The sequence below is a fragment of the Talpa europaea genome (genome assembly GCF_964194135.1).
Source record: "Talpa europaea genome assembly, chromosome: 12".
Lineage (NCBI taxonomy): Eukaryota > Metazoa > Chordata > Mammalia > Eulipotyphla > Talpidae > Talpa > Talpa europaea.
Genome location: NC_140079.1, coordinates 21,344,860 through 21,360,444, shown reverse-complemented (window position 1 = coordinate 21,360,444; position 15,585 = coordinate 21,344,860). Strand labels below are relative to the sequence as shown.

The 15,585-nt window shown below is 46.9% G+C and overlaps 1 protein-coding gene across 1 annotated transcript in view; it reads right to left on the bottom strand.

Moving 5' to 3' along the window:
• SORL1 (sortilin related receptor 1) overlaps positions 1 to 15,585 on the bottom strand; it is a gene marked incomplete at both ends in the record, with an annotated part of 141,068 nt that overhangs the window by 22,945 nt on the left and 102,538 nt on the right. Inside the window, 7 exons of the mRNA XM_084251265.1 lie at positions 2,624 to 2,773; positions 6,395 to 6,550; positions 7,368 to 7,502; positions 8,038 to 8,169; positions 9,327 to 9,458; positions 11,217 to 11,324; positions 14,332 to 14,457. Coding sequence (XP_084107391.1) covers positions 2,624 to 2,773; positions 6,395 to 6,550; positions 7,368 to 7,502; positions 8,038 to 8,169; positions 9,327 to 9,458; positions 11,217 to 11,324; positions 14,332 to 14,457 — 939 coding nt within the window. The remainder of the gene's footprint in view (positions 1 to 2,623; positions 2,774 to 6,394; positions 6,551 to 7,367; positions 7,503 to 8,037; positions 8,170 to 9,326; positions 9,459 to 11,216; positions 11,325 to 14,331; positions 14,458 to 15,585) is intronic.

The window sequence follows — 15,585 nt, the reverse complement described above, 5'->3', positions numbered from 1 at the left end:
GTTGCAAAGCTCCCCGCTGCCTCTGCAGCACCAGTTCGATCCCCGGCTGCTCCTGGACCACCGGAGGAGGGTCTCACATGGCGCGCAGACCTCTCCTGCCGCCCACTGCTCCCCTCAGCAATGTACTTCGGTCCTTCTGCCTGCTCTGCTCCCCGCTCTGGCTCTGGTGAATTCTCTCACCCTCCCGCGCTTCTGACTGTACCCAGTGCTTGTATAAATAACTAATAATAATAATAAAAAATAAAACCTTATAGCTAGATCTTGCTTCCCACCCCCAAGCAAATGTAAATATAATATTCCAGGCACTACCTCTACAATCTCTTATTAATATTATGAATCATGCAGAACCCCAGGTTTATTAAAAAAAATCCTTTCTCTAAAGTGGGCTAACCAGACCTTCAAACTCCATCCCAGATATCGACACTAGAAGAAATTAGCAAAGAGACCACCGAAGCCACTGAGAGTAAAACACCCACAATAGTGGATCTTAAGAGTCTCGTGGGGAACTTGCACAAATCAGATTCCTTCAACCTGCCCCAAACCTAGTGAAGCAGCAAGAGGGAGCTAAGCATGTTCAGAATTGACGAGCTCCCCAGTGATACACTGGAATTGGCGAGAACTTCTGTTCCGAGACAAGAATAGCTAGTCCTGATATCTGTCTGAAGCACTGTATCTCCTTCTAGAAACTTGAAATGCAGGGAGGAACTGGATAATGCTCACACGAGAGCAACCAGATAGTGCAGAGGAATAAAGGATTCAGGGATATTTTCCTAGAGAGGAAAGATATAGAGGGTTGGGGTGGGAGAGTGTCCTCAACTGGTAACTTTTCATGTGAAAGAACAATTAAGACTTCTTTGCATGAGTCTCTAGGGTAGAGTTCAGATTCCAATTCAACATATCTTTTTTTTTTAAAGATTTATTTATACATACAAGAACTGGGGTACAGGCCAGAGGCGTGGAGGGGTGAGAGGACACCAGGGACAGAGTGGGGAACAGAACAGGCAGATCGACTGAAATACACTGCTGAGGGGAGCAGCGGGTGAGTCAGGAGAGGTCTGCTGCTCCATGTGGGTCAGCAACCTGGCCTGGGATCGAACTCGTGCTGTAGTGGCTGCGGACAGCTTGTGTCTTAGCCCCTTGCGCCACCAGGGAGGCCCCAATATATTTCTTAAAGGACTAATATAGTAATTCTCAGTGGGAGGAGGGAAATATCAAAACCACTCGTTAGGCTTTTGCAAGCTATAATTCCTCATCTCCAGGAAAATCATTGTTTTACAGAGTTCTAGTCTATGATCAGCTGAAATTGGATTGCCTTGAGGAGGTTGGAAGTGGGGCTCAGTTACAGATAAAGTGCATTAGAGTATCTAGAAAAGGTTTGAGAACTATTACTCTAAAAGTCTCAGAAGCCCAAAATGGAATTCATCCATCCCTCCATCTATCAAAGCAGCCAGCCAAGCCCTTCCACCCATGCATGCATCCAAGGAACATTTACGGCGATCTTCTGAAGTAGGTACTACTCCAGATGCTAAGAACATGGTGGGAAGCAGACAAAGGCTCTAACCTCGTGCAGATTACCTTCCACTGAGAGAAGCAGCAAACAAGTAAACAAATGTGCCATTTTAGACAGTGATAAGCATCACAAAGGAATATAAAGAGGGTTTTAAGAAAGTGAGGGGGCTTATCACTTTGCACCAAGTAGTCAGGGAGAGACTGTGCTCAGAAGGGGGTAGTTCTAGAAAATATCAAGCTCCCCATCACAGAATTATCCTCCTTGGTAAGAATATAGTAAAATATAACCAAATAATACTTAAGTAGCAAAGCTGACGATTGTTTGAGGTGTCTTTATAAAATATGTCTCAGTATTTTAAAAATGGGAAAACCAAGGTATTCGCAATTGGGAATAAGGCTGTCATTAATGTTTGAACATTCTTAAAACTGATTATTCAACAGAGGATTAATGGGCACTTAACAGCAGGCAGTGGCCTTCAGGGCCAGCTTCTGCCAGGAGGATCCTGCTATGCTCTTCGCCTTTCCTTCTTTGATAAGGTCATCAGATTAATGGATCTAGGAAAGTTGTGGATGCAGCACATCTAGATTTTAAGACCCTTAGTAAGTAACGTCTTTGTGAATGAGTCCAATTTGAAACAAGCTATAAAAAAATTAAAAAATACCAATTAATGAATCACTCTCACCCAGGAGGAAAGTCCTATCTCATTTCCTCTTTGTTAATTACTTTCAGTGTTCATCTTAGCACATCCTTGCTTATTTGGCTCAGATGTTCCTGCTGTTATTTTCTATTTTGTGAGAAGGTCAATCTGTTGGATTATTTTAACATTCAGAGTCCACTCTGTTCATTCTTTGCATTAAGTGTAAAGTTGTACACTGACTGCTATTTCAGTTCTGTTACTTGGATATATTCCATGCTCAAGAAGAACTTTCAATATGGTGAGATCAAAAGATCTCAAATTTGCACAAAGGATATAAACGCCCCAGGATGTCACTGACCAGATGATTCTCTTTGAACCTTAACATTCCTATCTCTAACACGAAGATAATACCCGAACCACAAGTTCGTAACTCGAGGCCCAGCAGCCTTCCCGGGGTGATGGTCCCGACTACTCACGGCAGTTTTCCTCATCCCGGCCGTCCCGGCAATCTCGATGGCCATCACAGCGCTTCCAGTTGGGGATGCACTTCTTGGGTTGGTGACACTCGAACTCAAATCGGTCACACTGCCCAAGCTGGGTAGGAGTGGAGGCAGCAGTGACATTTGCTAGAAAAACAACATTTTTAAAAATCACTCGCTGGTCTTGAGGGAGCTGGCCAGCAGCATCCACCAGTTCCACAAGTTGGGGGATGCCAGCGGTTGAAGAGTCGCAAATGGGAATGCTGGGGAAGGACAGCAGATGGATGAAGCATAGGGATCTCATCTTATGCTCGCAGGACCCCACCAGAGGAGACAAAGGCAACACCAATGTGGACGCGGGGACACAGGCAGATGGTGGTAAGTGACTAAAGAGACCAGAACAGACTGTATCCTAAGCTGTCGGGGGAGAAAGCTAAGAACCAACAAGAGCAACATCACGAAGTCCACAACAAGCAGGAATATGGCCTGTCTTAACTGAAAGAAAAGGGTAAAAGCACAATAAGGCAGCTGGCTGAATGCTACTTAAACAGCAACTGGATCCCCTGCATCTATTTTCCCCAGTCCCTAATAAAACCTCACCCATAAAAGACTGAGGACTGTTATTTGGAGAGGGTAAAAACAGGGCTTATTTCAAAAATAAACATGCTTATTATACTCTGAAAGAAAAATACATATCTATGAAAACAGGACAGAATGCCACAAAAAAGGACAACACTAAAAAGGATCTAAAAATTTTAGGCAGTTTCAAAAACTTAAAGCCATGTTAACAGAACTGAAAAACTCAGAAGAGGTGGCAGATAGAGTAAATCTTCTAGAAAGTAGAAAAAATTTTAAAAATAGAAGAGATTAAGAAATGAAATATTAAGAGGACCAGATTAGGAGGTCTATTGTATGTATGACAAAATTTCCAGGGGAAAAAGAACCAAATCATAAATGAAATATTTCGAGGAAAGTTCACGAAACTAAAATACTTCAATTTCTGGAAGGAAAGATGGTCAGTGTCCACCCTATTGCATGGAAAGGGTCCTACCACGTCACTATGAGATTTCAAAACACTGGAGCCAAAGGGAAGATTATTCTACCAGTTTTCAGGGAGTAAAAACAGGCCACACACAAAAAAGATCAATATCAAAACAGTTTGAGATTTCCCAAAACCTGTTCTTAGACAGTGGAACAATGTCTTCAAAATTCTGAGAGAATGTTATTTACAATGCAGAATTCCAAACCCAGCTAAAGGATCAAAAGCAACTTATAGACAAGCAAGACATCTCCAACATCCTTCCCACATACTCTTCCTTAGGAACTTTCTGGAAAATGTGTTCAACCCAAACATGGGATCAAACTAAAAAATGGGGAAACTTGGGATGTAGAAAATAGCTCCAACGTAGGAGAGTGGGAAAGCAAGTCCCTAGGGTGGCAGCCGACACAAGTGCCCCAGGCATGAGGGCAACAGCCGGACCCAGAGCAGAAAAACCCAGAGACAGCCTGCGGGAGGCTGTCGTGGCTGTGACCCCCGCCACTGTGCCATCACATTCACCCTGCAAAGCTACTGGAGCATGTGCTTCGCCAAAACAAAGCAGTCAACCAAGAGAAAGACACAAGATCCAGGAAACAAGGAATCCCATTCAGTAAAAAGGCAAAGAGAATTCCAAGGTGAGCGGTGAAGTCCTGAGCCCAGAGAGAGCAGGCTCCAAGAGAAGTACTGGAGTTAAGAGATGGCCTGATACATAATCTCGTGGGAAGTTACTCTGAGAGGCTACGGGCAGCAGGTAGAAAGTAACCTGAGCTAACGAACAGAAAGCAATCATTAACTTAGGGATAGTGTGTGTGTTCTGTAGTTTTAACTGGATTTTCAAACAGGCTGATGCAGAAACACCTAGAAATACTCTGCTAAAACAAAGTGCATGGAAAAGGGAGGTAAACAATTAGACTAGAGCACCAGGCCAATGTGAATCCTAGTGCGTGTGCTCAGGCAACAAGGGTCAGGAAGTTCCAGTACACGGAGCGGGGCAGGCTCTTACATCAGTGTGTCGCCCACTGGGAGGTAAACCAGCAAAGGGCAAGACAGGAGAAGGAGAAACCACTTAGGAGACTTTTACACTTAAGAAATAATACCTGAGAGCCGGAAACAACACAATGTACATTTGTACGAAAAATGTACATAAAAAAAGAAATCACAGAAGTTGAACCAAGTATCTAAATAGGCATCTGCTTACTGGAGTCATCAGAATTTTCTTACTTTATTAATCTCCTGGCCAGAGCTTCAATAGTCCAAAAACAATTTAGGAGCAGGCAATGAAGATACTAAGGAGATAGGTGAGTCTGAGGTTGGGGGGAAGAAAGATATTAAAAGGCTTATTTCTTTTTTACAGTTTAATCTGGGACACCATCTATTTGCCTGTTACTGGGCTAAGCATAGTGGTGGAGTCTAAGCCGCCTGCAGCACCCTCCCAGAATAAGAAGTCCACACAATTACGATGGGAAGGAAATGCTGACACCCATGGGATGATTAGGAAGATATGGCGGGTCACAGTTGAGAATCAAAAGGACAATTGATAAGTTCAATGAGAGTGGAAAACAAATCAACATCAGTTAAAACACTTAATGGACGTTCCAAGGAGCTGGGGCTGAGAGGAGAATGCTCTACTTGTTCAAAGCAGTGAACTTCAGTGAAACTACAAATCACATGGGGAGTTCCTGGGCTCCATCCAGAAATGCCCATTCTCTATTTTTCATAAATACCCAAAGTTGATCCCATTACAGGGGATCTTTGTGCCATACTTTGAAAAATACTGTGCCAGGGCAAGGTCTATTTTAGCTATAAAATCCATGCTTCTGTTTGCTAGGATGGACAGTGGGCTTCTTAGAAAGCAGGACAAGAATGAGAAAAACACGTCTCCAATAAAGGCAAAACCCCTGCTACAGGAATACAGGCGGAGAAGCAGAAGTTCCGTGCAGAGCAGATGAAGAGCCAGCGTGGCAGATGGAAGACGGAATGGCAGGCAAGAAGGCATCAGCCCACACAGGGCCTTGAAAATAGGACTCAAAGATCAGCATCTAGCTTCTGGATGTTAAGACAAGAGGAAATCATAGATCATTTTAAACAGGGAAGTGACAGGATGAAAATAGCAACAAGAGGAAATGCAGACTATGGACCAACTAGAAAAAGGACTGAGCAAACAATGACCTAATCGCTTACGATAACCAAGTTGGAAAGAGAATTCTGTTCAGGAAAGGGCGCCACTTTCTTACCTCTTTCAGGCTGCAGTTAAGCACGTGTGCTAGGAGGGGTCCTTGGGGTCTATACCCTGCCTCTGACCATCTTACACCTTCAGGTGCCACTCCATGTTCAGCCACTAGATGGCAGTGCTTACCTGCTTTCAGAAGGAGGCCCACCAACTAGTCAACTGAAAAACTGGGCATTTTCCCCTGAGCTTTTAATACACACACAAACATCTCACTATAATCCCCACTGTAATTTCCTGCGGAGAAGGAAGCAAAGGTGGCCCGACCTCGGTCAGGGTGGAAAGCAGGGAGGCTAGCCTACTTTGCAGGAAGCTCAGAAGGCAGTTATAGAAGATGAGACAGTGCAGTTCCCAGTGGCCCTGGGTCTCCCTGCTGGGTGGGGGTGAGGGGCAGCGGAGTGGTGAGAGGCAGTCTGGCTGCAGGCACTGAGCCTGGCGATGCTGTGCCCAGGGAGCCCTCTCCACAAAGGCCGGTGCCGCAGGCAAGCAGGGCCCAACTCACGCGGAGAGGGGCAGGCTTCCTCGTCCGAGCCGTCAGCGCAGTCCCGGTAGCCGTCGCACACCCAGCTGTCCATCACACAGGCGCCGCTGCTGCAGCGGTAGTAATTGGGCAGGCATGTGGAGGGTCCCGGAGTCGGGGAGGGTAGAAGATGTGAATCTGCAGAGAACGGCAAGCAAGAAACCCCAAAAGTCACATGTGGTTTGAGCTCGGCCCAGAGTGTGCATCAACCCTCCTGCAGATGTCTTGGTTCAGCCACCCCAACCCAGGGCGACCAGCCCCCTAGGCCCAGTCAGGAACAGCAGTTCAGCTAAATGCTACTTATAACCAGGTTTCAGATGGACTGTATTCTTTCCCCTTCTGGAGCAGATTTAGTTCCCATGTCCTATTTGACCTGGCTAATATTGTGATGAGTCTGCTGTTGCGGGGGCTAGCGTTGGTCAATAGAAGGAAAGGGACTCAGACTGCATGGGGGTGCGGGTGTGGGAGGGAGGCTAAAAAGGCTAAAAGCTGTTGAGGCTAAAAGCTGCTCAGGTTAACACAACCCACAGCAACACAAGGACCCCATTCAGAGATGAGAATGCCAAAAAGGAAGCAGACACGCATTCTGCACAGAGCTTCCCAGAAGTATGTGGTACATAGAGCTTCTTACAAAGTAGATTCAGACACAGGAGGGAGGCCCAAGGCAGCACCCAGAGGGCAGGTCTCACACTCTGAGGAGATGTGGATACTGCTGGCCTGCAGATCACACAGGGGGCAGCGAGGCCCCGAGTTTTGACTGTGCTTTGCAAAATACAAACTGCATAACCCCAGACATAGGAGAGATCCAACACACTAATTTTTAGATGGGAGAGGGACAGAACTCAGAATTATCCTCCCCCAAATCATTGATAAGACAGAAGAGAAAGTTCTGTGCAGCCAGGAGTGGGGGAGCACTGGTGTCCCGATGCGCTGACCCCAGACCCCAGGGTCTTACCTCCACAGTCCTTCTCATCAGACCAGTCCCCACAGTCATTTTCCCTGTCACATTTCCACCGGTTGGGGATGCAGTGGCCATTCTCACACTGGAACTGGAAGTAGCGGGAACAGTTTGGGGCTTCTGTGGGGTTTTCTGGGGAGACCAAGCACACTATCAGTTGTCTTGCCTGCACCAGTGTGAACATAAAGCTCCATTCTGCAAGCCTCCTCAACGCCCAAATCCCAGGGCAGCCTCATGGCCCTAGCAGAGAAAGGTAAGCTTCTGGGATTCACATAAAACCCATCTTCCCCAGGTCCCATTCCACGCTTGTGACCTAGACTTCTACACCTTGTGAATCATACCTGAGTGTTCATTCTGACACTTCACCATTAACTTTTAGGGGAGAGAGGGGCACACTCCAAAGTATTTACCATAATTCCTTATACATGTAAACTTATATTCCTTATACATGTGAACTTCTCAGCTGGGGCACAAGGAAATGAACCCCTCTGACTCTTGCGGGGGGCCCAAGTTTCCCACTTCCAGATGATCCTTCCATGGAGATTCTAGAACTGGGCTCATTACAGATGGGAAGCAAAGTCTGTGTGTGAGTGTGCTGGTGAGCACCCCAACTACAGATGTGACTGACCCTGAAGATGAGGGGGGATAGGAGCCGGAGCCGTCTTACCACAGTTGGCTTCATCAGAGTAATCACCACAATCATCCATCCCGTCACACTTCCAGATCAAACTGATGCACACGCCATTCTGACACTGGAAGCTGAGCTCGTCACAAACCTTGTGGAACTCCGGGTCTTGGGCTAGAGAAAGAACAAAGTGCCTAAGCCCCAGGCCACTTCTCACAGAAGCCTCCAGGGTGGCCACGCCGTGAGCTAGCGCCCCCACCTGTCTGGCAGGAGGATTCCTTGGAAGTCAAAATGGAAACCCTGACCTCCAGCACCTCCGAAGAAGCCTGTACACTAGGGGTTTCAGAGAGGTAGCTGAGTGCCAGGGAGGGCAGAGGAGGTCCGGACCCAATGACCATGTTGTCGAGGACAGTGAGGAGCAGCAGATGACCATCTGCTAGCCAAGGAGAGAAGCCTCAGAGGAATCCGCCCCTGCTGACACCCTGACCTCGGCCCTGCAGCTGCCACGTCTTTGAGAAGATCCACTTCTGTTGCTTAAACCGTCCGGCCTGTGGTCCTCTGCTGTGGCAGCCCTGGAGGCTAATTCAGCGCCTACCACACACAGGGCGCTGCTTCAAGCAGCCAACAGGACAACAGCCAACAGGACAGAGCCTGGCTGTCACTGAGCTCCCATCCCATAGGGGGGACACAGACAGTCAATATATACATAGTGTGCAAAGTGGGGACTCTTGCTGTGAAAACCTCTGGAGCAATGGCAGGGGGCTACAGCGAGATTGGGGGCAAGAAAGTCCTGCCGTAGGTGACATTTGAGCGAAGTCGTTAGCCCTTCTCCATCCTCGCTTTGCACACATGCCAATAGCTAAAGAGTAGTACTTCTGAAGCAAAGATATGTCCTTCTCAAACAAGGCGAGATAGGGCATCCCTAGTGGCTCAAGGGGTTAATTAAGCACAGCACTATGAAGCAATCCGCAGCCTCTGCAGCACGAGTTCAATCCCCGGCCTGCCAGGGAGTAACCCACATGGCTCAGCAGACCTCTCCTGTCTGGCCCACTCCCCTCAGCAGTGTATTTCAGTACATCTGCCTGTTCTGCTCCCCACTCTTGTCTCTGGTGAATCCTCTCACCCCCTGCACCCCTGCATCTCTGGCCTGTACCCCAGCTCTTATATGCATAAATAAATCTTTAAAAAAAATTTTTTAAAAAAACAAGGCGAGATCATTAACTCAGTCAAGATCTGTAAACTAGAGGGAGGGGGTGCATCCCCAGGGGGCCCATTCCACCCCCTGGTGGCTTCCTCAGTAACAGGGATACCCTCCACCCCCATCCACTCACAGCATCCCGCGAACGCAGGGTCTTCGTCAGATCCGTCCCGGCACTGGACAATCCCATCACATACCATGGTGTGGAACAGGCACTGCTGGCGGTTCTTGCACACAAAATCCATGAAGCGTGTGCACAGGGGCTCTGTAAGGGGTGCAGAGAGGAGAGAAGGAACTGAGCATTCAGGGCTGCTGGGCCAGGCCCTGTGCCAGGGACATGCATGTATTTGCAAACCAAGGTAAAAGCAATTGCCATAAAGGAACATCATTAAGCACTCAAGACAATGCTGATTTTATGGTCACATGTTAACATGAAATAATGGGGTGGCAGCATGAGATTCAGCTGAGCGCACACAGCGATGAGGGTGTAGCCAAAAACTGAAATCCATGAGTCTGACATCGAAGCCCGTGGTCTTCAATACTATTAACAGCACTGAATCACTAATACAGGGCTGGCAAGCCTCCTATCAAGGCCCTGTGTTGGAGCATCCTTGGTCGCGCAAGGGGTTAAGTGTCAGCACCATCAAGCTATTGCCAGCCACTGCAACATAAGTTCAATCCCTGGCCAGGGAGCTACCCACATGGCACAGCAGATCTCTCCTGTCCCACCCTCCACTCCCTCAGCAGTGTATTTCAGTAGATCCTCCTGTTCTGCTCCCTGCTGTCTCTGGTGAACCCTCTCACCCCTGCACCTCTGGCCTGTACCCCAGTACCTTATGCATAAATAAATAAAAATAAAAATCTTAAAAAAAAAAAAAGGCCCAGTGTTATGGACTCAATTATACCCTGTCCCCAAAGTCAGATGCTGATGCCCTAATTCCCCTTTGGAGATGAGGCCTTTAGAGAGGATTACAGTTAAATGAGTCGCACTGGTGGGGCCCTGAGCCAACAGGATTAGTGTCCCTCTAAGAAGAGGAAGATACACCAGAGATACAGCACAGAGAGAGGACTACTTGGGGACACAGCGAGAAGGTGGCAGAGCCTGAACTGCAAAAATCGGCTCATCCTGGCTTTCCAGTCTACTGGTCAACTTGCACATTTTGGATTTGCCAGCTGGTGTGACCACAGGGACCAACTCCTTAGACTAAATTGCTATGTGCACACATGCACACAGAGAGCACAGAGATGAATATGGTAGCGTGCAAATTCTCCCAGCCTCTAGCACGACTCCTCGACTCTGCCCCTGCAGCACTGAGAGCAGGAGACAGGTGTTAGGCGAAGGCAGTGGCTGCTCGAGTCAACTGCATGGATGGGCTGCTCCCCACAGCCCCTTCCTCTCCCCAGTCCTCAGCCTGGACTGCACATTAGGATCATCTCAAGGAACTTTCCAGCCTCAAGCCCAAGTCACACTCTAGACTAAATCTGCATATCTGGTGGGTAAATCTGCATATCTAACAACATGCTTAGCAAACTATTTGTGCAAAACAGGACGAGAACACACAATGAGGCCCGCCTTTTAAAGTTCCCCAAGTGAATCCAAGGAAGAGCTCCACTGAGCAAGATAATGTTTCTGGGTGTAAACAACAGTGGGGATCAAAAGGGGGTAAAAAGGTAAACACCTGTTAATCCACAATACCAATAATATCAATAAAGTAGGAGAAATTACTGTCTGATTCAAAACAATTGGCTAATTCATAGAACATACTGTAAACAATAACGTCACCGGAAGTATGACATAATTCCACAGTCACCCCATCCCTGCTCCACTCCCTGCTCTTACTCTCCTTCACCCAAAACCTGGCTCCCTGCCATGATCTGCCTTTAAGAGTCCTGGTCCAGCACTCAGGGCCAACTTGGTCAAAAGCAAACCACAAAGAGTGAGTGAGGATGTAAAAGGCCTTCGCCCACACTGTGCCCTTCTAGCGCGAGCACCAGATGCTCCCTGGGGCAGGAGGGGACTCACCGCAGTGCTGTTCGTCCGAGCCATCCGAGCAGTCCCGCAGACCATCGCAGTGCTTGCTGGACGGGATGCAGGTGCCATTCGGGCAGCGGAAGCCATTGCACTTCTTCTCTGAAATGCAATTCAGAGACAGGACGATGACCCAGAGGGCGCAGGCCCTGCAGGTGGCTACTGGGTGTAAACTCCCAGAGAGACCTCCTGGCACAGCTCTCACAAGATCACAAACAGAAATGGAAGTTGACCCAGCAGTGCAACTTCTAGAAATGTACCAATTTACACATGTGAAAATTAAGAATAAGTTTATTCATTGCATCCTGTTGGTAACAGATTGAAAACCTCCCACCAAGGGAGGATTTTCTAGTGGACTTTGCACACTGGAACACCACAGCGAGGTAGAAGCAGCACTCTAAAAATGTCCTAGATAGAGACTGAAAAAAAGGTTAAAAACAACATGCTTAGCAAACTATTTGTGCAAAACAGGACGAGAACACACAATGCATTAAAATTTGACTCTTTCATCTCAGCCACCAACACACTATCCAGGCAGAGCAAGATCTGGAGACTTGGGGCCACGTGAGCCATGGCCACGGCCACATGGTTTAGGAGGGAAAGCGCCCAGGGAACCCTGGTACTGCTGCTGGCAGGGTCAACATCCACAGATATCGCCCAGCTAACTCAGAGAGATGGTAGGAGGCATTAGCTTGTACAGAGGAATCGGAGCTTCTGCCCACCTGTCAACTCTGGCAAATGATGGGCTTTTGTCAGTGAGCAGACTCAGGTAAAAACTGCCAAAAGCAAGTCTGAAGCTCTCTTAGCATTGATATGGTGCAATCAGAATTCTCCAGAGCTCTGGGGAAGGTAAAACTCCCTACACAGCATGTGACTGTGAAAGCCAAGAAGATTAAGGAGGTATGTGTAGAGGGGAGGGGGGAGGTGCTGTGCCACCTGTTCACTAAATGCTACAAATAAAAAACAAAATGAAATCCGTACATACATGCACAAAACTCTTCTGGAAAGATTATACAACTATGGTTTTCTGTGGACACAGGCTAGGAACTGGGCGGGTGGGAGCATGTTTTTGCATCTTTTACTGTCTGCTTTTGTATACTTTTTTCCATTTTTAACCATGTGAATGTGTTACCTACTCAAAAAAAATGTTTTTTTTTTTTTTTAAGGAAAGCTTCAATGAATGTAAAAAATCAAGACATGACTCATCATTATGAAACATTGGTTTTTTAAAGCTGTCTCCTAAATCACTCACCATCTTAATTTTCTAGGAATTGGGATTAATCTAAAGCAATCTAAACCAAAGCTCCCTTGGAAAAAGTGTCCTAGAAATGTTAAGTGCCTGAGGTTTCACAATTAGTTCCAGGGGAAATTAAACTACGACTGACTAAGGTATATGAATGCTTAGAGCCACATTCTCGGGGCTAGGGCGTCTCCTTTCTCTTGAACACAGAGCTGCTGCAAGACGTCAGGCACCTAGGGCCTGGGAAAACCCCAATGTCAGTGGCAGAGCTCCATAAGGACCAGATGGAGGGTGAGGGAACATGTTGTACCCCTGTAAAAAGACACTGTTCTGAGGAAATGATTTGAAGGACAGAAAACAAAACAAGCACCGCAGTGTGGGGAAATCACCCATGTCACTAAGCAGGAAAGGTTGTTAAAAAAAGAATGGATCAAAATTACATGAGACAAATTCCAACTCATTGAAGAGGGAAACAGCTAAAAAGATAAAATATATTATCAAGAGAGACTCAGGAGAAACATACTACAGACCAGAGAGTGAGATGCTCTTGGTACCATCACTGGCAATACAGTCAAAACACTCAACAAGAATCGTGGAGACTGATCAGAAGCTTTGACCTACCAGTTCCTCTGGGGAACATATCAACATCGGGAAGGATCTCAGAGGGATCTCATTCTTGCTGGGTTCCTAAAAAGCTTCAGGATGGGGGCTGGTCCCCAAAAAATATCAAGACACAACAGATGCTTGGAACTTACCAGCCCCTCATCCTCCAGGAAGGGAGGAGACCGAGTTAATGATCGGTCAAGCCAAGCAGATGAAACCTTCATAGGAACCCCTAAAGTGCAGGATTCCAAGAACTTTCAAGTTGCTGAACACGGGGAGTTGCTGGGAGGGTGGCAAGCCTGGAGAGGGCTTGGGAAGTCCCACACCCTTACCCATACATACTCTGCCCCACATGTCTCTTTTCCCTGGACGTCCATCTCTATCCTATCCTTTTAGGATAAAAACAGCAATGTGTTTCCGAGTTCTGTGGACAACTCCAGCAAATCATCAAAACCAAGGGTCACGGGAATCCCAATTTATAGCCTTTCTGTCATAAGTACAGGCAACAAATTGGGACTGGCAGATGAAGTAGGATGGGGTGAGGGAGTGGAATCTTGTAATATTGAGCCCTTAACTTGTGGGAGACACACTCTCCAGGTGTTGAGCAAAATTGTAAGACAGACAGCAGGCATCAGAGAATTGCTTGGGGTAGAAAACACACATTGAGTGACCAGAAATATCACAAGTATTCAATGAGATGAAGTTTAAACAACAGAGGAAATACACAGGTGGAGTTTTCCCTTCAGACATTTGGCAAAAGGATAACAGAGAACCTTCAAAATACTGGCCTGTAAAAAAACATTTTACACAGAGTTCGTGTGCCAGCTATTTTGTGGCTGCTTAATTTCTATTCTAAGGATCATTAATGAGCTCCAATATTTAAACTCATTATACTGAAAAATTTTTTCTTTAGGAATATTGAGCCATTTTCACAAAGGACAGAGAACTTAGACTTAAGACCTACTATTTCTACTAGGACTGGTGGCTCGCAGCACACTGGTAGCATGGCTGCCTTCCACGCACTCCATTTCTTTTCTTCAAAGTTGTTATGGAAAAGCAGTGAGGCAAACGGCTGGTCTGAGAGTGGACACTAAGTAACACCCCCCATCGTGTCTTCTGGCAATGTCACACAGAAGGTGGGGGGCTTGCTGAGTTGTCAGTGGGGACGCGGGTTCTGCAGAACAGAACTTCATTTCCTGGCTTCGGATGGCCTCTTTCCTGAACAGCAGACACTGCTGCTCGGGTGGGCGAAGCATCTGTACTTACCACAGTTGACGGGATCTTCATCAGAGCCATCTTGGCAGTCCATGTCACCATCACACGCCCACCGCTGGGGGATGCAGTGCCCGTTGCGGCACTGGAAGTTTGAGGCCTCACAGGTGTGATAGATGGCTGCGGCAAAGCAGAGGAGAGAGACGTCAGCCCCCTCACCTCCCCGAGTCGGCAGCCAGCAAGGTGCTGACTGAAAGCAGATGCTGCAGGGGAATAGGCCCTGAGCTGGAGGCCACAGTTTCTCCTCCATCAGCAGGCCAGCACTATGGGCTGATCTAAGAGTATGGGGCAGCCCCTGGAAGGGCAATGACTGGAGTCTGAGAGAAAAGCCACACAAGCACAGATGGACATGTTTAAAAATACATTCACTTTTCACAAAACCTACGAGGTAGGGGTTTACAGATGAGAAACAAACTTCAAGATAAAGTTGGTCACATTCACAAAGATAAATATTAGCACCAGGGTGTCCATGATTCTCTACTCTATCTTGCTTCTTTATCTGCTCACATAAATCCTCTCACTCATCCCAATGCTCAGGAGGTGGAGCAACTGTTTGGGGTCCTCTATTTCATCATCTACTCACTGATATTTAGGACCTTTGGGAGTTCTGAAAGACCATGGCTTTATAGTTTCCAATGAACTACCCAGTTTCAAGTGTGGAACATATCAGGCCCACAAGAGCACAAAAGACTTACCCAATATGGCAAAGAAAGCAAAATCTGGAAGTGTCCAGTTTTCTGGACAGTTAAGAGTAGCCACTAGCAGCTAACAACACTCAGTGTCTATTACTGGAAAGAGAGGCTGGTGAAACAGAAAGGCATTGTTATAAATGAATGGCCTCATTTGCACATCTGGGCCAGGACTGCTTGGAAATCATTTAGAAACATCTCAAAACTGCAGTTAAAGATGAGTTCAGTTGCATATCTGCCTCAAACCCAGCCAACATTACCAACCATCTTATCCATCAGATTTCCACCTCCCTGCTCCAAAACAGAAAGCTATCTGTGTCTGTTTGCTGCTGAATAAAAGCCAGGACCAGCCTTGTTTACAACCAGCATAAAATAATATAACCATGATAGATGGACTCTGTTGGTTTAACTGTGTGGCTAGGCTGCCTTCACAACAAAGGAGGCTAAACAAACAAACTTGGGTCGTTGAGTGCAAACTATAGTTATTTATTCAATCGAGATAGTTGGAAATAAGCTACTCAAAGGCTGGGAAAATTGGCTACAATGCCCTCTGGAATTC